The sequence below is a fragment of the Saccopteryx leptura genome, chromosome 3 (genome assembly GCF_036850995.1).
Source record: "Saccopteryx leptura isolate mSacLep1 chromosome 3, mSacLep1_pri_phased_curated, whole genome shotgun sequence".
NCBI lineage: Eukaryota > Metazoa > Chordata > Mammalia > Chiroptera > Emballonuridae > Saccopteryx > Saccopteryx leptura.
This window is the reverse complement of record NC_089505.1, coordinates 14,426,237-14,445,641: the sequence shown is the minus strand read 5'-3', so window position 1 is coordinate 14,445,641 and position 19,405 is coordinate 14,426,237. Positions and strand designations below refer to the sequence as shown.

Sequence of the window (19,405 nt, the reverse complement as noted above, 5' to 3'; positions counted from 1 at the left end):
TATGGCACTTGTAGAATGATCTGGCTACTAGAAAATAATTGATGTTTTGTTGTTGTTTTAGTGCAGTTTGCTATTTGGAATAGCTTTAAAATGTTCTTTAGGCAGAGAATCAAGGTTCGTGAAGAAGACAGCCAAGGCAGGAGAACAAGGGGGGAGAGATAGCAGACGAGTACAGCCAGGGGAGCGGAGATGCAGAGGAGACAGGTGGAAGGCACAAGGCGGGGACGGATAAATTAGTTTATAAAGGTGTACTCCAGGTGAGAGCAAGGGGTGAGCAGAAGTTTGGGGAGGACACATAAAATTTCTCAACTCTATTAATTACCAAGAAACAACAGCAAAAATCAAGACTGGATTTCTGGGGAGGGCCTGTCATAGCTGAGTGGGTACAGATTGCTCGAAAAGGATCAGTGATTTGAATCAATGACTTTTGGTCCAGCCTTATTTAAAATTCAGTTTTGCTTTTGGACAAGTCCTGCCTTTTGGTTCAGGAAATGTCGTCACCTTACTGACATCGCTCATAATATAAATGAATGGCAGATGAGCTATAAAATCTTGGAGGTGTCAACTTGACTCCACTAAAGAGGTATCTACTTAAAAAAGAGTCAAGAGCAACATGACTTTTAAAAATTTTAGGGATGTGATTTATTTCAAGAAAGTCATCTACCATAGGCTGTTCTCGAAGACAGACAGCTTGCATGCAGAGGCATCAGGTATTTCTCCACTCTGTGACTTCCAAATAGCACAGGGGTGACAGGATCACGTGGGGGTGTGCTCAGACCTCACACACCAACCACTCACTCCCCACCTCTCCCCACTCCTCCCCAGGCGACTGTGATGGGCTTCTCTGGTCAAGTGCCACTGCTGAGAAGAAAATGCCTCGTTACCAAAGCATTTTGAGCATTTTTTATTATTTTTGATTGCATAAAACTGTTATCACCACTTCTTTTATACTATAAATCAATGTTTCTCAAATGAAAATCCAGTCACGACACAATCACTTTTCCTTTGTCACACCATTACTTTTAAAAGAATTTTCACTACTGTCAGTGCTTAATAATGCTGCCTATATTTGAGTAATTATGATAGTAATATTAATGCCTATATATGAATAGCATTTCAGTTCATAAAGACATTCTTAGGGACATTACCTTATATTGTGTTAAAAGAAAGCATAGTTTAAAACTGTAGTTATATTTCACAATACAGCTTATTGATTAGGGAACGGAAAACATGTATTGCAATGTGTCTATTATTACGCATAATTCATTTCAAATTAAGACTCCCCTAATTGGCTTTATAAATATAAATAGCACCCTGTCCCCAGGGCATTTCAAGGTACTGGCTTTGAATAATAATCCCGAGAACTTCGACATTCACTCCATTTCCCCTTTTTCATGTATAAGACAATATTCACTTCTGTGTCAGTCAGTGAATGGCCGTCTCAGAAGGGCTACTGGCTGCCAAGCTCCAGGTGCACATCCCAGCAACAATCACAGCATGGCCTTGGGATGTAACACGGCCCTGGTCATCTGCTGTAGTGGCCCAAACTGAAAGGACAATTTACAATCGATAAGCCCGCTGGAACAGGACTGAAGACTGACTCATGCACTGAGATGTCGGTCCTGGTTTTACTCCTCTGAGAATGTCTTGTCGGGGACCTCTCCCAGTAGACCAGCTTCCTGTTTACAGCTTTGGTAAGACCTGACTGCTGACTATACTTTGGAATAAGGTTTTAAAATAACTTCATCATATCACCAGGGTTCTTTCTGTTTGGAGCCAGAGGTTAGAAGAGCACCTGAGGGCTTGCTTCCTCCTTACCCTTATTTTAACTCCCTGGCATTAATTTTTGCACAAGTTTCTCTTCCCCGTGGTAACTTCCTTGGAAAGCCAGAGCTGTGAATTTCCACTGTTGGTTTTTCCCTTTTCCCTGCCCACACTAAGCTTTGCGCAAAATCATGCACCATTTAAATGCTTGCTAAACATTAATAATTACCATTCTAAGTAAAAGACTTTTACTTAGTTAACATATTTTAATTCTAAATTTAATTCATTTTCTTGGTTCAAAATTTGCTGACAAAAATGATGAAAAGATCCCAGGCACAAAGAGAGATGTGAGTAAACACTGTTCCATCGGCTGTGGACTCCTCCACTAGCCGAACCATTTACAGGACCAGTAATCTTGTATACTATTGAACGAGCTCCAATAGAGCAGTTAGTGTGCAGTATGTCAAGGGGATCGTGACATGGAAACGCTTGTTCATATAGTCCATTAGGGACAAGTTCCTCTTTCAGATGGATGTGTACATCTTAGCAAAGTCAACGAGGTGAACACTTCTCATTTTTTTTAAAAAGTGTGTTTGACTACAAGTAGCAAAATACATTGTGTCTGTGTGTTAGGGGAGCAGATGTGAGCTGAGAGAAAACGGAGAGTCAAGCCCCACACATCTCCCCAGTTTATTCAGCTTGGTATTGGCAAGATAAGGGTAATTCTTTTTTAAGAGAAATGTTCCATATTTTCCCCATTACTTTTTTGTTTTAAAGAAAATCCTTGGATAAACTGTCACAATATTTTTATTTAGTTATCATTATAAGAAGTTTGAGCGACATTCCCTTTGGTAGCATCCAGAATTATAATTCAAAATAGATGTTTACTGACATCACAGGACTGTAAGTTTACAAGCCTGTTAGAGCTGTAAGTCCCTGAAGCTTATAATTCTCCTTTCACAGTCCAACAGGACTTACAGGCACTTGACCTTGCTGGAGAAGGAGTCTACTACCAAATCCAGCTGTCTGGCTTCTTAATTCTTCACACTGTCACGTGAATGTATATGTATACACACATGCATCTAATATATAGATAAATCCATCTCACTATTTTTCTTCAAACTAATTTAGTGGAACCATCGACCAAAACCAAAATTTACATTCTCAACACAACAGAACCAAACTTATTCATGTTTATCTGGGGGGGGGGGGGTGATATTATGACACACAAAAAAAATAGTTACAAAAATAAAATGAAAATTATTGGGGCAATGATATTCTAACTGGAAAAAATCATGATCATGAAATAAACATTTGCACAAGGCACTAAGTTACTATTTAGACATACATTTCTACATTTTGCACATATTTTAAAATCTTTATACTAGTTAGTGAGCAAATCTTACTGACAAACCTAAACAGAAACAACTTTTTCCTCACACACAAAGTCCTCCTGTCCCTTAAAATATGAGTAGATTTGTACTGAATAAAGAGAGCTTTTGGCTACAATGCTGCGACCTGGCCAAGGCTGAACTTCAGTTTCACCCTTTAAATAGCAAATGATGGACTAACTGGATCTTTTCACTGGATCCTTTTCTGAACTTCCTTCCTGTGTCTCAGGCTCTCTACTGTAGCCATACGTCTCTTATGACACATACAGTCCAGAGACAACTGGAATGCCAAGCCATTACCAAGTTCATTAACCTTCCCACCCAGCTCTCTGTACCCAGCAGGGGAACAAGAAAACAAACGAACAAATGACTCTCAGGAGTGTCCACAGCCGACAATATCTTCGCCCCGATCCTCTCTACCCAACACTGGCAAACACAACTACGGAGCAGAGCTCCAGCATCTAACCTATAAAGCCCACGTAACGCGAAAGCTATGCCCGGTGGAAGAAACTCAAGGAGATGCCTGCCTGGTGACATCGCAGTTACAGTCCGGGAGGTCTGCGTCCACCCCGCCGTCCTCTGCCATCCTCACAGCACACAGATCTTCTGCCACCACCATGGAGCTTCCACTTGCACAAGTTAGGTTTGCAGAGCAAAAAGCTAAGTCGCGCGTGGGGCTGGAAGTTTCCCCTGGTCTGGGTTGGGAAGTATGAAAGTGCTCACTCCAGACAAATGTTGGTAAGTCTCTGCCTGATAACATGACACTGAGCGGTGACAAGTGGTCATGTTTCTAAATAAAACCTACATTCATGAACATGTGCCAGGCCTGAGCTCCCGGAATGTAGGCCACGAGGGTAAGAAGGGGAAAAGGCTCAGGGTAATCTGCCGGGAGGGGGAGGCTGCAGGTCTAAAGAAAGAAGAGTGGCAAAAATAAGGCCGGCTGCAGACACTGCGTGGCTCCGGGAGGACTGGCCACTTTTCTTGTGGGCTATTTGTTAACTTGGAAAGGAGATTTAAAAAGATAAATCATCCCAATGCAAACAAACAAAACCTCTACGAGGACCGCCAACGGCAGGAGCAAAGAGGAGCCCGGTCTCTTACTCTTCTCATGGCGTAGGTAGTTCTAGGGTTTGTTCGCAAAGGTGGCATGAAAAACACATCTGTGGGCGAGAGCTTGGTCTTACCTTTGAGAAGACTGTTTGAGCGTGAAAGATAAATATTATTCTCTACTCACCAAGTCCAAGACTTTGTTCTTTTAAAAAATAATGATACCATGTGCATAAAAATAACTCGTTCATTTTAAGATGTTTAAAAATTATAAATCTGTTCATTCGCTTGGTGGAATTGCAGGTAACTTTTTTCTTTTGTGAATTTTGAAAAGCCCCAAATGTTCTGCCCTGAGCCTATATTAATTTCATAACTTAAGCTTCTAAAGAAAATGAGCTCCAAATTATTAATTACTGGTAATTGAATACAATGTGACTAATGCCGGTGGTTTCAAATCTTTGTTGGATTAAGATATACAGACACACAAACGAATTATAAATAAGTAATTAAATAACACTTGCTAGGTTCTTTTTAAAAGGTCTATATAATAAATTATAAGTAAATAAAATAAGGCATTCAGTTCTGGTTGTGTGAGCTGATTGATTTTAAAGAGAAACATGTTTTCTTTGTAAAAGAAGCAAACTTCTATTTTACATAAGAAATATATTCCAGAATCCTTACTTACAAATAACATTTTTTAAACCTTTCTACTTAAATATAGCCTAGTGCGATTTTAAAAGTAAATAATCAGTCCTCTTACATGCCACTTTACAATCAGGAATATAGAGACGTAAGTTTTGGTTGAAAGACTACATTGGTCAGGCATCTGTAACAGGAGGCAAATTGATTTTTTCTTGATTATGACTAACATTTTTCAAAACTTGAGATCTTTAAAAAATTTATTGCTATTATTTCCTTTAATTCTTCTTTACATTATTTGGTTTTGCTCATGGCTTAAATTTTTTTTTTTCATTCTCATTCTCATTAGCACGATATATTTAATCGAATATACCAAATATAAAATAAGGCAAGGCTTTAAAAACACAATTTCTGTAATAGTAAAATATCAATGTCCAACAATAGAGAAAATATTGGATAAATCATGGTATATTAAAGCTATGACTACTCTGTGACTAGGTAAAAGAACAAGATTGCATATATAGCATTTTATAGTCCACATGGTCCCCTTGCCTTGGGTTGTCTCATTGGCTATGTGGCAGTTTAATGAACATTCTGGAAATGAGGAATCCGTGGCTCAGAGGAGTTATGCTGTAAGCCCTGGGCCACACAGCCAGAACGTGGTAGACTAAACTCAGGGCTCTGGATTAGTTTTGTGCTGTTTCCATGCTTGCTGTGTCATTGCGTTCTTGCTCTTGGCCAGACATCTCTGAGTTGACCACTGTGAAGTAATAACAGCCAGAAAATCCAAGAGCGGAGTTTTCTTCCTACTTTAGCGTGGGCAGAGCTCCTATTAGATGGAAACCCTTCCGGAGGCCAGCGGCTACAACGTCACGAAGCCTTTCTTGCACTACATGTGTGGTGTACCCGCCTCTAAAGTAGAGCCTCTAACCTCCCTCTGGGATGGGGGCCAGCATTTAGTGAGCATTTCACTGAGCTAAGGCATTGACAGGTCCCGTCTCAACCCTCCCGATAACCTTCTACACATGGGGTAACCGAGGTACTGAAGAGATAAGTAATTTGCCTGACAGGGCCGTTCAGGTGAAGCAGAAACACGTTCTAACTCAGGCCCGAGCTCTGCTCTCTGCTCTGTATGTACCGAACTGCTCATCCCGCATCTTCTGTTGGAGAAACTCAACAAATACCGGAGTGACTGGCCGCTATGTCCAAAGAACTGTTAGGTTCTGGGATTACGCTGGTGCTCAAGTTAGATACACTGACTCTCTCTTTTTCCTTAACCTTTTCTTTCTTTATTTTTAAAATTAAATTAATCAGGGTGACATTGGCTAATAAGATTACATAGGTTTCAAGGGGAGGTGTCTATGCTATACGATCTGTATGTGGTGTTGGGTGCCCACCACCCAAATCACTTTCTCTCTCTCTTTGCCATGTTTCTGTTAGCTGGGAAACTGTTCACCTGGAAGTATGATCCTCTTCCCAATTAGCCTTTCCATTCCCACAAGAATACCTACACTCATAGAAATACCAGAAGGGCTAACCAGGCTTGTTCTGTTATAATGAGCCAGTGTGAGAAAAAGTTGGGAGAGGGGAGAGTGGTGAATGAGACTGGATTATAGAAACTTAATACTTCAGCTGGCAGGTCATGGGGGGAGATGGTCATTCGGTCTGTGCACTAGCGAAGCTCCGATAAACAGGAAGTGAAAGCCAAGGTCACGGAGAGTCATTTAGGAAAGGCTTCAAGGAAACTACAAGCATGCGCAGCATTAAACACACCAGGACAAGTCAACTGTCAACACACCATCTGCTCGATTTTGGAAAGAGGCAGTCAGAAATAAACAGCATATTTACAAATGTCTCTCGCAAGAATTATATCTGTGTGTGATGATGCCCCACGAAAGTAGAAACATATAAGCATTTTAGTGACCATAGTGCAAAAACGTGTACCTTAGAAATACTGAGCTGATTCAAATTTACTAGGATGTTTTCGGGAAAAATTAAATAACGTAGAAAATTCTCCCTTGAACAACCAGATATTAAAGTTATAAGTATGAGTTTGAAGAGAAAGCACCTAATTTGGCTGATACAATGTTCGCTAACAGTTGGGTAGACGCTAAGCTAGCTGCTTAGGATTAAATTTTATTGAATGTAATTTCAAACATCTTTGACAGAGTACATCCCCACATTCTACTCCATCGAGCCACTAAACATTTTAAAAAGAATATTAACTAGTCTGACTGGATTCCGTGGCAAGGGCAAGCCAATCCCTGAGTCATAATGAACCGAAAGAACCCAGGGACGATTACACAGATGGGGCTTCCCTAAGGAGGGTACTGATAGCACAAGCGGTGCCAATTTCTCCTTCTGAAATAAGATTCTGTTATCAGTGACTGAGGAGCCCAAACTGCTACAGCATGGAGATCTAAAACCTCTCTAAAGCCTAAAAACTCAGAGTAGCATTAATTATACCATACGCTTCCATCTCTCCATAACACCATTACTAGAGCATCTGGCTTGCTGTTTTACGCGCTGTCTTTTCCTGTCTATAGCCTATTCCCACCATGCGCCCCTGGAAGAAAGAGCCTCTGTCTTTGTATTTTCAAAATTTCTGCATCACTGTTACACTGCCAGCACTTTACAGACAAAAGACAGGAAAATTAGATTGCTGAAATATATAAATAACGGAACCTAATTTCCCTTTAGATGCATTTTCTAGAACAGAATCAAGGAAGCCATACATTTGGCCTGCAGGAGAGCAGTGCTTCGAGAATGGCTGTAAAGGCAGGGAGCCCAAGGTCTGCCACGCAGGGACATAAGTGACCCGTGAGCGCACCTCAGCCTCAGCCTCTGCCTCGGGAAAAGAGGTGTAACAATAACGCTCGCATAAAAGGGTGTGTGAACAACACCAGAGAAGAAGCGTATGAAGCCTGTAGCATGGTCACTGGCTCAACTGAGGGTCCAAGAGATGGCAGCCATGACTGCTACTGTTAAACATTTTGAAAGTAGATAAACATTTATTCCATTTTTTTTTATTAAAATGAAATAGACTATAATCTCATCTTCTTTTTGAATTTGAGCCTCTTTGATAACTCCCTTACAATAAATGTTTTAAAAGTTAACGAACAGAACCTCCACGCCCACGCACAGTTGGTGTGGGCACACGGTATTCAAAGGCACTAGTTCTTGTCCGCCTTATGCAGCACGGTGAAAGCAAGGGACTCGGGTGACGAAGGTAACGGGATCGGCAGTTACAGAATAGTCCCGGGGAGGTGAAGTACAGCACAGGGAATAGAGTCAGTAACAGTGTAATAACCATGGTGCCAGGTGGGTATTCGACCTATCACAAGGAACCCTTTGTAAAGTATATGATTGTCACAACACTATGCTGTACACCTCAGACAAATACAGAATAATACTGAATGTAAAAAAATATATATATATATATATATATATATATATATATATATATATATATATATATATATACACTTTTGATTAAATAGTTTTAAAAATGCATATTAGGGATTAGCTCCAAAACGGCTGTCAATCAGAAGCATTTGTTACATTTCAAGTCTCCTAACTGCCATAAAGAAGAATATCCATCCAAATATTCAACCATTCATTTATCCATTCAAATATATAGTGAGCCCCAAGTCTGCCCAGGCACTGTCCCTGCTGCTTGGGACATGCAGTGGACTGATGGACCAAGATCCCTGCGGTTATGGAACCGATATTCCAACACAAGGCAAAGTTTGTCTAAAATAAAGCATCTACTTAATCGTCCCCTCTTTTTATATCAAATGACATAGTACTGCATTCAATCATATCAGACTTTCACGTGCTAGTAAAAACCCTTATATACTTTGATTTTGCCTTTTATCGTTTTTACTCACCCTGCCCTTCTGCAACTGAAACTGAATGGCACATTTATTCTCTCACGTAGGAGGCAGGAACTTACAGTTGCCATTTAGGCTAAGCACAAAATTACGATAAAACGGTAGATTATTTTTACACCTAAGCAGAATGGCAATGACTAGATACATTCCTTGCTAACCAGAAATATAGTAGGAATGTGAGAATATTTTTTTATTCGCTACCTTAGAGGCAGCTGAATTCCCGTGAAGGCCTGAAATAAAGAATTTTCTTTCCTGGGAATGGATTTTGATTGGATATGACTTGCTCTCTTTAAGATCAATGCAAACACCACTACACTTATGAAATAAGGAGAATTGTAAAGTTAATGAAAGTGACATTTATGAGAAAAGCATGAACTAACACGGTGGGATAAAGGACACGGAGAGACTTAGTGGCTTATCTTGAACCGAAATGAAGAGCGGACCGAATGCTTCAGGGCGGTGCCCCCCACGTGTCCTGTTGACTCGGGCCCTTTTTTACCTGGCGGCCTTGAGGTCCAGGAGGTGCTGCCACCGGTCATTGACCTTTCCCAGCTTGTACTCGATCTCGGAGGCTTTGCTCTCATGGCTGGCTCTACACAGTCGTTTTCCCATTTGCTGGAGCTGAATTTTGTTCTCTTCGGCAATAGCAATTTCCTCCTGATAATCCTGCGTTATAAATAGCAATCCCAGAGGTTAAAAAGCAGATTCTTGCTCCAGGCAGCCCGGCTCTCCTAGAAACATGATCATTACAGTTTTCCTCTGACTGGGAGTAGTTTGGACACGAGGAGCACCGGGTGACTATCTGTCCCTGTGCACAAGACTGAGTGGGACCTCGTATTCTCAGATTGTCTGCAGAGTGCAGATTGAATTTTTATATATTTTTATATTCTTAAAGGGAAGGGGCGGTGCCTTCTACTTATACAAAGTGGGCATGAAAAAAAAAAGAACAAACGTATATACATAAACACAAAAGACAAAACCAGAAGAATTTTAATGCTGGGATATTATACCGTATTGCTGTAATGACTGACCTGATGTTATATTTAGAAACAGTCCTCATACAAATAGCTTATAAGATGTGTGTGTGTGTGTGTGTGTGTGTGTGTGTGTGTGTGTGTGTGTGTTTGCAACTGACATATTATTCTGAATAAAGGAAACAGAGGAGTGAACAAAACAAAGTCCCTGTGCCAGGGAAGCTGACAGTCTAGTGGGGCTGCCACTGTTAGACTGATAATGAACAAGAAAATGGGAGAAACACTGTACATTAGATGGTGATACGTGCTAATGAGAAACATCAACTAAAATAAGACGATCATTCAAAACAATGTGGAAATACCGCTAAAATGTCCAAAAACATTTTTAAATGCTAGTAAAGGGAATCAGCTCTGTGTAGACATAAAAATTGTTCTGAATCCATAGGACTACATAAAATACTTTAATAATCATCTATAACTTGAAAATAATAGTAAACCAGCATTTGAGAAAAGTCCTCATTCCTGCGACTACCTACAAATCATGTTTTATAAAGAGAATGTCAATTTAGCTGATTCTAAAATTTTTTTCTTTCAGTTGTTCTCATGTGATGTTAGCTCCTACACATAAATGAGGCCCACCGAACAGGTCACTGAAACTCCAAAATATTGAACGTTATCAGCCAATAATCGGTTTATTAACAAATGGAAAATATTCTCCGTAGAAAGACAAAAACGATGCGATTTCACTTAATGAGGAGTCTAAGGAGCAAACTAAACGAACAGACAAAACGGAAAGAGACGCGTATGCAGAGAACAGACGGATCGTGGCCAGAGGGCCGGGGGCCTCGGGGCTGGGCGGAAGCTCAGGGAGTCAGCAGTGCTCACTGGCATGAGGTAAGGCACAGAAAATACCGTCAGTGATACTGTACTATGTACGGTGCCCAGTGGGAACCTGAAATATCCCAGGGACCACTTTGAAAGTATATGATCGTCTAACCAGTGTGCTGTATGCCTGTAACCCAAACATAATAATATTGAGTATATATGGTAATTGAAAAATAAAATTTAAAATTCAAACAAAGAAGACAAACAAAAACAAAGAAGAAAATATTCTCTGTATTTTTAAAATAAAGGAGGCCTTTCTGTGCAAATTTATTTTATATTATAAAGAGAAAAGCCGTTTATGATAGAGTGCCTTTTTTTTTTTTTTTTTTTGTATTTTTTGGAAGTCAGAAGCAGGGAGGCAGTCAGACAGACTCTCACATGCTCCTGACCAGGATCCACCCAGCATGCTCACCAGGGGGTGAGGCTCTGCCCATCTAGGACATTGCTCTGTTGCAACCAGAGCCATTCTAGTGCCCGAGGCAGAGGCCACAGAGCCATCCTCAGAGCCTGGGCCATCTTTGCTCCAGTGGAGCCTTGGCTGTGGGAGGGGAAGACAGAGATAGAGAGGAAGGAGAGGGGGAAGGGTGGAGAAGCAGATGGGTGCTTCTTCTGTGTGCCCTGGCTGGGAATCGCACCCAGGACTTCCACATGTTGGGCATACGCTCTATCTCTGAGCCAACCAGCCAAGGCGCGATAGAGTGTCCTTGATGGGAAAGTAATTATGAGCACAGCCATCTTCTGCATCCATTCACACAAAGCACTAGGAAGGATAAACACACAGACAGCCAGGTGTCCCATACCTTCTTGAGTTTCTCTATCATCTCTTCAATGAGGATGTCTCCGTTTTGGGAGACTTTGCTTTCCATCTGTGTCAGCCACTCGCAAAGCTCCTTGTTCTTTTCACTGAAGACTGCCCATTCATTCAGTCTCTCGCTCACCTGCTGCCGCCTCAGGGAGAGCTGAGAAGTTGACAAGGAGAGAAAATGTAAAAGGAGCTTGGGAGTGAAACTCACAGTCCGAGGGAAATTGCCAATACACTCTGCTGGGTGGGCTGATATGAACAACAGAGCATCTCCTTAGGCATGGTTGCCTGTGCCAGCCCAGGGACACCCCTCATTAATTAACCCGGTTCCATCACGTGACCTGCTGGGCAATGCAAGTGGGAGACGGTGAGCCCTGCACTGTCCTGCTGAGGAGCTGCATGCACCTGCACTTGTTATGGATGCTGACCAGCCAGCTCCACACCACAGCTGCTGCGGTTGGTGTAGACACAGTACAGGATCGGTGTACTTTTACTAAAAATCATTCAAGTTTTCCTTGAGGCAGAACAATTCAGAACAGCCAAAGGGCAGTGAATTCACCTGGGGTGGATACCAGTAGGAACGCAGAAGGCTATGAGAACACTGGGTGACAAGTTCTGTCCACCTCTGTTAAGCTGTTTCAAGACAGCGCTGAAGAGTCTGCTCCCTCCTCTCGGACCCCCTCCTCCAGAATTCTGGCACAGAATGTACGGTATGCTGGAACCCTGAGATTTTGAATTTTCTGGTAAATAGCACATTTTCATTCATAAAGCATCAGAGTCAGCAGTGTGGCTGATAGTTTGGGTTCACTGATGTCCAAACTGAAACTAATTGGAACATTTACATTTTCCTAATTGGAACTTCTCAAAATAACCATTTTCCGAGAAAACAGTAGAAAGTCCTGCCCTTGAGACTAAAGATGAACAAATCTTGCTATATGTGGCTGCTCCCTTCCTCTCCCCCCAAATCTTGGCCATGGACGAGAGTGAATCCTAGGGCTTTACTCAACAATATCTGTGGGGAAGATGACCACATAATAGAAAACTATTATCTATTTCTTTGAGAGGAAGGCATTACTGTCCTCATTCAAGAGACTAGGAGAGAGGTTGACACTCGAGGCATTTGTTTATAGCCAGTACGAGGCGGGACCAGCAAAGCTTGAGTCTTTGATACAGGTTGTCATATAACATCATGACCAAATTTCTGAGGTCAGCTGAAATTCAAAACAGTCATGTTCTCTAAACCTTTCTTTCTTCATTTGCAAATTAAATCTTTCATTGGTTCCAAATTCATTCAACAGATGTTAACTGTCTATAAGCACGGTGATTATCAGAGGGAAGCAGGGGGAGGGGAGGGAGGAGAGAGTCAAGATGGGATAAATGGTGATGGAAGAGGATCGGCCTGAGGTGGTGAACACATAGTACAATATGGAGATGACGTGTTATAGACCTGTATCCCTGAAACCTACATAATCTTATTAACACATGTCACCCCAATAAACTCAATACAAATGTTTACTGTTTGCAAGTATCTACTACGTACCAAGCTTTTTCTTATGTACTAGAATACAGCAGGCTCATAATGGAATATAAACAATAACATAATTTAGGAAAGTGACCAGTTTATACTAAAGATTTACCAAAAGCTGGTCATTAATATACTACTACTACTGCACGAGGCATCATGTCAGTTCTCCACTTTTCGTCTCCTTGACATTCATGTATTCAATATCTCCACTCAGCAGCTTGAAGCTGTATCTCTAGTGTTCACCAACACTGAAAGCGTCGCTTCTGTTGGCATAGGTAGAGCAAGAGCTGAAGGAGAGAGAGGGAGGCACTGGCTGCAAACTGACGCCCAACGTTTTCCCCAAGACAATTCCTAGTGAGGACAGCATTTTCTTCTTGGTTTGTAAAACTAGTATGTAGGCTGCATGATAAGAGAAAGCTAACATCTCTTTCTTCGGGTTCAGGTAAAACCCTCCAATTTATCAGCTTAGCACTGAGTTACATTTTCCCAAGGGTATAAACACACGCGTTGCCAACAGCTGACAAGTACCGGCTAAAACCCCCAGAGTGAGGCAGCTGAACAGGAAATACATCCTTTTCTACTCCGATTATTTTTAGCACAATTTGAAAAACAAGGAGCAATTACAATGATGGTATATTTATCCCTCAACTAGAATTTCACACAGATCTACAAACCAAAACAGGGATGAAAGAAAGTTCCCGTGGGCTCTGGCTGCACACAGGCACGGCGGCCATTTGGGGAGTTGACTTGGAAACAGGCTACCTTGTCGACGTCTTCACTCTTCTCTGCCATGTCTACTTACTGCTCATCTTTGTCACCTGAGTCCCATTCCCCCCGGCCTTCTCAACAGCTTCCACTGGAGTGTGAAAAGACCACTCGCTTTTTACAGAGGAACAGCGTCATGTTCGACTCATGTTTGTAACTTTAAAAATGAGACATCGGCACAAGCTCATCTCCTTTGTGTCTTCATACCTGATAGACTTTCTCTAGAAACACTAACTCAAGAGCTAGGAACTAAATTATATTCCTCCTCACAGTTAGATCCTGGCACCTTTGGCCTGACTCATGACCAAATTCTCACTGAATTAAATAATAATTTTAGATTGAAGTACTGTGAGGTAAGTACACTTTAGCTTCATGCTTTAACTCGACAGAGAAAGTTCTGGAAACACTATATATCATCTTGTTTCCTTTTTTTTTTACTTAAGTCTTAGTGCACTCACAGGTACAAGGTATTAATCTCTTCACAGCATATTATCTGATTAATAGCAGCTTTCAAAATGTATTTCCAGGCAGACTCTTGTCTATACACAGGGTGGGGCAAAAGTAGGTTTACAGTTGTTCATATGGAAACTAACACAATAACGAATAAATAATAATACAACTGTAAACCTCCTTTTTCCTCAACCTGTGTAAGTCAGGTGAGAAATTTTATAACAAATTTTTTTACCATTTCCTTTTTCCTGCTTTATTTCAATCTAATTGACATATACCAATGTGCAAGTTAACAGTGTAGATTGTGAGTTTTTGATCCATGTCTGTAGGGAGAAATGATTACCACAGATTAGTTTGCACACCCATCACCTCACATAATTACCTTTCTGTGTGTGTGAACATGGTGAGAACATTTGAGATCTACTGTCTAGGCAACTTCCAACTATGTTATAGTCACTCGCCACTCTACCTTGGGTCCCTGGAACTTACTCATTTTATAACTGGAAATTTGTACCTTTTGTACCTCATGGCATTTTTCCACAGTGCCTGTGTTCCTAAAGCAAAATCATAATCATAATCTTCTCAACTTCCAAAATAGTCAGAAAACTTGTCGTATTTTTATATGTAGAGGAACATAAGTGGAAAGACATAAGATAAAACGTTCAAAAGTCTTGTCTAAATTATTAGCATAGGAACTCTTAGCTGTTCTAGGCACTGGAAATAAAAAGAAATAGTCTTTATCCTCAAGAACTTCAGAGTCTTGAAATCAAGTCATAAATATTAAAAAGAAGAAGAAGAAGAAGAAGAAGACAATTAACGCACTGATCTGTGAGGGAACAGACCAAAAGGGAAAGGGGAGTGCAGAGGACTCTCTCTCCGGTGTTATCACTCTGAAAACTTTATAGACATCAATTAGCCAGAGAAATGGATCTGGGCCAAATCATTTCACAAAATATGCTAAAAAGTATTGAGTCAGCAAGTAGTGCAAGACTTTTCTGAATTTCAAGGGGGAAAAAAAAAGACTCATAAGAGTAACTAAACATTGCTGTGATTATTTTTCATTATTCGTACCCACCAAATTACCTTTTGTTTATGTATTATGCCATAATAAATCTTTACACTGAAATATCATGTAATTTACTGGATGGTAATGTATTGCTTTTGGATTGAAGAATTCAGACAAGAATAAAATACTATGATTGACATTATCACACTCCATCTAAATTTCTCATTGTCTTTCCTGGGACTATGGAGCTCTGTGAAAAGTAGCCAATTAATTTTGAATTCAAAATCTTTAGCATGTTTATGAAAATCATCTTGTACATTTCTGCTTTTTAGAAGTATAGTATCTATTTGTAAGCAACTTTTCACATATATACTAAGTGTGCTCCAGAATTTTCCTTTTGTTCATGGCCTGAGAAGTATCTGGGATTTAATCTAAACATACAGAGAGAAATTTACCTACCAACACATTTTCTGTTGATGTTAAATGAATCAAGAGGCTATAAGCCTCTTGAGCTATGTTTAGTGTTTCCTGAAGTGTGCAGAGAAGAACCACTAACGCTGGAGGAAGGGGGAGGAGGGAAGTAGGAGATCTCTGGTGTAGTATGGTTGGCCTGCAAGGGAGGCACAGAGAGGCTCCTTCTCAAATGTCCCTTCCTCATCTCCCCAGGCAGGTCCCCTGCTCCACTCCTGTGGTTTTTCAAGCTGTGACTTTGCCCAACATATCTGCTTACACCGTCGACGCCAATGCGTCCCTTCTACTCCCCATCTCCGTTCGAGATTTATCTCCTGAAACAAGCATTTTTTTTCGCTCTCTGCAATCCACACTGCCCGTTTGTTTACATCTTTATATCTTGTCTAAACTTGTTTATATCCATTTTTCTTCATTGGATAGACTCTTCTGAACTGATCTTAGTTTCAGCTCACTTGTAGACTCGATGAAAGTGACATCTACTATAGCTTGAGAAACTCACAATGATGAATGTGACTGATTCACTGAACAATGTTCATCATAGCCTATTATGTGCCAGTGTGCCAGACAAGGTGACCAGGTCCAGGAAGGAACAAGACAGATGTGGTCCCTGCTTGCCAGAGGGTCGAGTCTTAGACCCTCGGTCACGGTCTCTTCTTCACTTGTCCTCATTCAGTGCTATTCCTTTTCCTTGTATGTCTTCCCATTGCTTTTCAACAGTATTTTCCCTTCATTGCCAAATCCAAACCCAATCTGAGATCCCTTTCAAGGTATTGATTGCACAAATAGAAGTTACTCAAAAATAAAGGAAGTATGACTAAAAATGCCACAAACCATGAATTATTAAAAACCACCATGATAAATCAATAGTAACAATAAGTGTGCCATGTACGGAACCAGCACCACAATATTATCAAATATTGCACATAAAACAATGGTCTTCACATGTTTAAAGTAAGACATAGACCACCAATATCTACCTAGAAAAACCGCATCTATGAACTGCAAAACTGTGTTTCCTCTTTAAAATATTATGCCAGCCAGTGAAAGAGAGAGAGAAATCCAGTTTGAATGCATCTCACGTACAACACTAGTAAGATATGATTGTCTTAATCTTAAATATTGGTTTCCTTACATTGAATTTATTGAGGTGGCACTGGTTCACAAAGCCACCCAGGTTTCAGGTGTACAACTCAACAAAACATCACCTGCCCCCTGCGTCGTGGATCCATCGCCCAAAGTTCACTGGAAATACTTTCGTAATAACCAGTTTCCTTCCGTGCATACTGTAAGCTATGAGATGGGTCCCGCTGTGGGCCACGCCATCCGACACTCCAGACCACTTCCCCGTGTTCCGCCTCCCTGAGCGGACGCCCCCGTGTTTCGCCTCCCTGAGCGGACACCCCCGTGTTTCGCCTCCCTGAGCGGACGCCCCCCTCCGTGTTCCGCCTCCCTGAGCAGACGGACCCGGTGCGGGTCTCGGAGCCGCCTCACCTGGTGACAGAGCTCCTCCCACTGCCGTTGCAAGAGCTCCAGACGTTCGTTCAGGATGCAGATGTCATCGGCACTGATATAGGCGCACAGGGTGTCCTTCAGTAACGTCAGCTGGGCCACGTCATCTTTCCAGCTCCCTGCTGCATTTTCCAATTCCTAAATTAAAAACAAACAAATAAAAACAAGCAAACTTGAATACCCACATGCATCCATCCTCAACAATTTCTGAAGTGTATTCAGACTCCCTTTTTGATACAATTACCTCTCCCTCCCACTGAGTTTGAACATCTAATTTGGTATCTAGTGATTTTCTTCCTACACAACTTGATAATTTGCCAAGTTCTGATAAAATATCTGGTTGCTTATAGGAACTTCCTACCATCTACTTACCATTTTATCAATCAGCTTTGACTGTCTTTTCTAAGTTGAAGTTGTATCACCTCATTGATCTTTTTTACCTTTAAACTGACTTTATCAATTCCTAGCCCATTCCTTTTATTTTCTGAGTTACTGATACGGTTAATAAAAATTTTTTTTTTTTTTAAAAACCTTAAAACTCCTATATTGGACTTTCATTTTCAAACTCTTTGAATTACTACATTCCCTGCTACAGACTTACAATATCATAGCTGGGAAGATCTCTTGCTGTTTTTACTCAATTTAAAATAATGGACTGAATGCATTTTCTATAAGATTAGAGATTTCTTTAAGTAACTTGTCTAAAAATATGTCTCCTGATTTTGAGGGGAATGAGTTAAGAAAAAAATCCATAAAACAGTATTTGAGTAAGTTGACATCAGTTTTTGCACTGTTTGAAGAGATGCTGCAATTTGTATAACTCATGCTTTTTGCCAGCTCTTGATGATTTTAGGTTCCAGCTAATTTTGTACATAATCAGAATATTTCACATGGCTTTTCCATGATGTCTTTTTGTCTCTTCACACAGGAGACAAGTTTCCAAAGGCAATTAAAGGCACCGTCAGAGGCTTGCTTCCTAGGCAATTTGGGCAAACGAGGCTTCAGCCTGAATTTTCCAGGTAATGGCTTTGTTTTGCTGCTAAGGGTGGTTTAGGGGAAGAGTAGCAGAGAGCTGAACCAAAATGCCTCCTTTTAATCTCCAAACTTAACAGCAGGGCATGTTGGGACGTGGTGCTGTGTATTTTGGGAGGTGAGGTCCCATGGTAACAGTACTTGGCTGAGAGACCACACCATCCAGGTATATTAAATACGTAGCAGTTCTCTTTATATCCACAAACTGTATATCAATGTACAGGTGCTCTTCTTTTTATTACAGTTTCTAACCCCCAACTCGAACATCAGATTTGGTGTGTGAATTAAAAAGTAACAACGCCACCACCAGAAACCAGCTCTTTCAGCCTCACAGACTCCCTTAGATGAATCCATGTGGAAAAATAAAATAAAATAAAGCCTTTGGATCCAGGCAACCTTGATATCTATTAACTCTGGAAAGTTATTAGACTTCTAGACGTTTCAGTTGTCTCATCTGTAAATGGGGAAGGAAACACTGTTGCCATGAGCTCGTGCACAGGCCACCCGAGGTAACCCTGGGACAGCCACCGGCACAATGGAGGAGCAGAAGGAACACCCCTTCCTGCTCACTGGAAGTTTTCTTTAATTGCTTGTCCTGAATTTACAATCACAGGTTTAAGACAAACTCTTCTTCTTAAGCTTTGCATACTCCTGAATTTACACCTCAGGATAACAGTTCAGGTATCATCCACAAAATAAAGCATAGTGTCTTTCATTTTTCCTAAATCCGGACTCTTTCACATTTCAAAAAATAACCGTAAATATTAATAGCCAAGAAAAATTCTTATCTGCACATTCTTTTGATGTCTAGACTTCTTTTAAAATTCTTCTTTCTTAAATGCTTACCTTCTGAGTGGAAGCAGAGAACTGATTAAAATGTACATTGTTTAAGTATGTGTGGGGTTATAAACAGAATGAACTCTCGTGCAGTAATTTGCAAATGTCAGGGAACACAAGGACATACATAATTTAGGGAACACATCATTGCAAAGATAGTTTTGACGTGACCTGCACATTGCTCAGTAGAGAACGGCTGTTTGGGCACCGCCCTTGGCAATACAGGCGTGAATACTCAAACCTTGCCGCCACTAAATCACAGTGGTCTCAGTGAGCTAAGGGTGTGGGACGTGGTCTGCATCAGCCACTTGATTTGCTTCCAAGTGCGACTTGAGGTGTTAATCACAACCCTTAAGTAGTTAGGGCCCTGAGTGACTAAAGGACTGTGTCTCCATGCAGTAACTGATACCATCTG

General features: G+C 40.9%; 1 protein-coding gene across 3 annotated transcripts in view; it reads right to left on the bottom strand.

Annotated features, from left to right (window-relative positions):
• The window catches only part of SYNE1 (spectrin repeat containing nuclear envelope protein 1), a 446,717-nt gene that overhangs the window by 46,321 nt on the left and 380,991 nt on the right, over positions 1 to 19,405 (bottom strand). For 2 of the 3 annotated variants that reach the window (XM_066372972.1, XM_066372973.1), the window contains 3 exons: positions 17,104 to 17,259; positions 11,394 to 11,552; positions 9,234 to 9,400 (listed from right to left, as the gene is read on the bottom strand). In XM_066372972.1, coding sequence (XP_066229069.1) covers positions 9,234 to 9,400; positions 11,394 to 11,552; positions 17,104 to 17,259 — 482 coding nt within the window. Of the gene's footprint in view, positions 1 to 3,682; positions 3,953 to 9,233; positions 9,401 to 11,393; positions 11,553 to 17,103; positions 17,260 to 19,405 lie in introns of those variants that run through there. The other variant, XM_066372974.1, reaches the window with a different exon arrangement.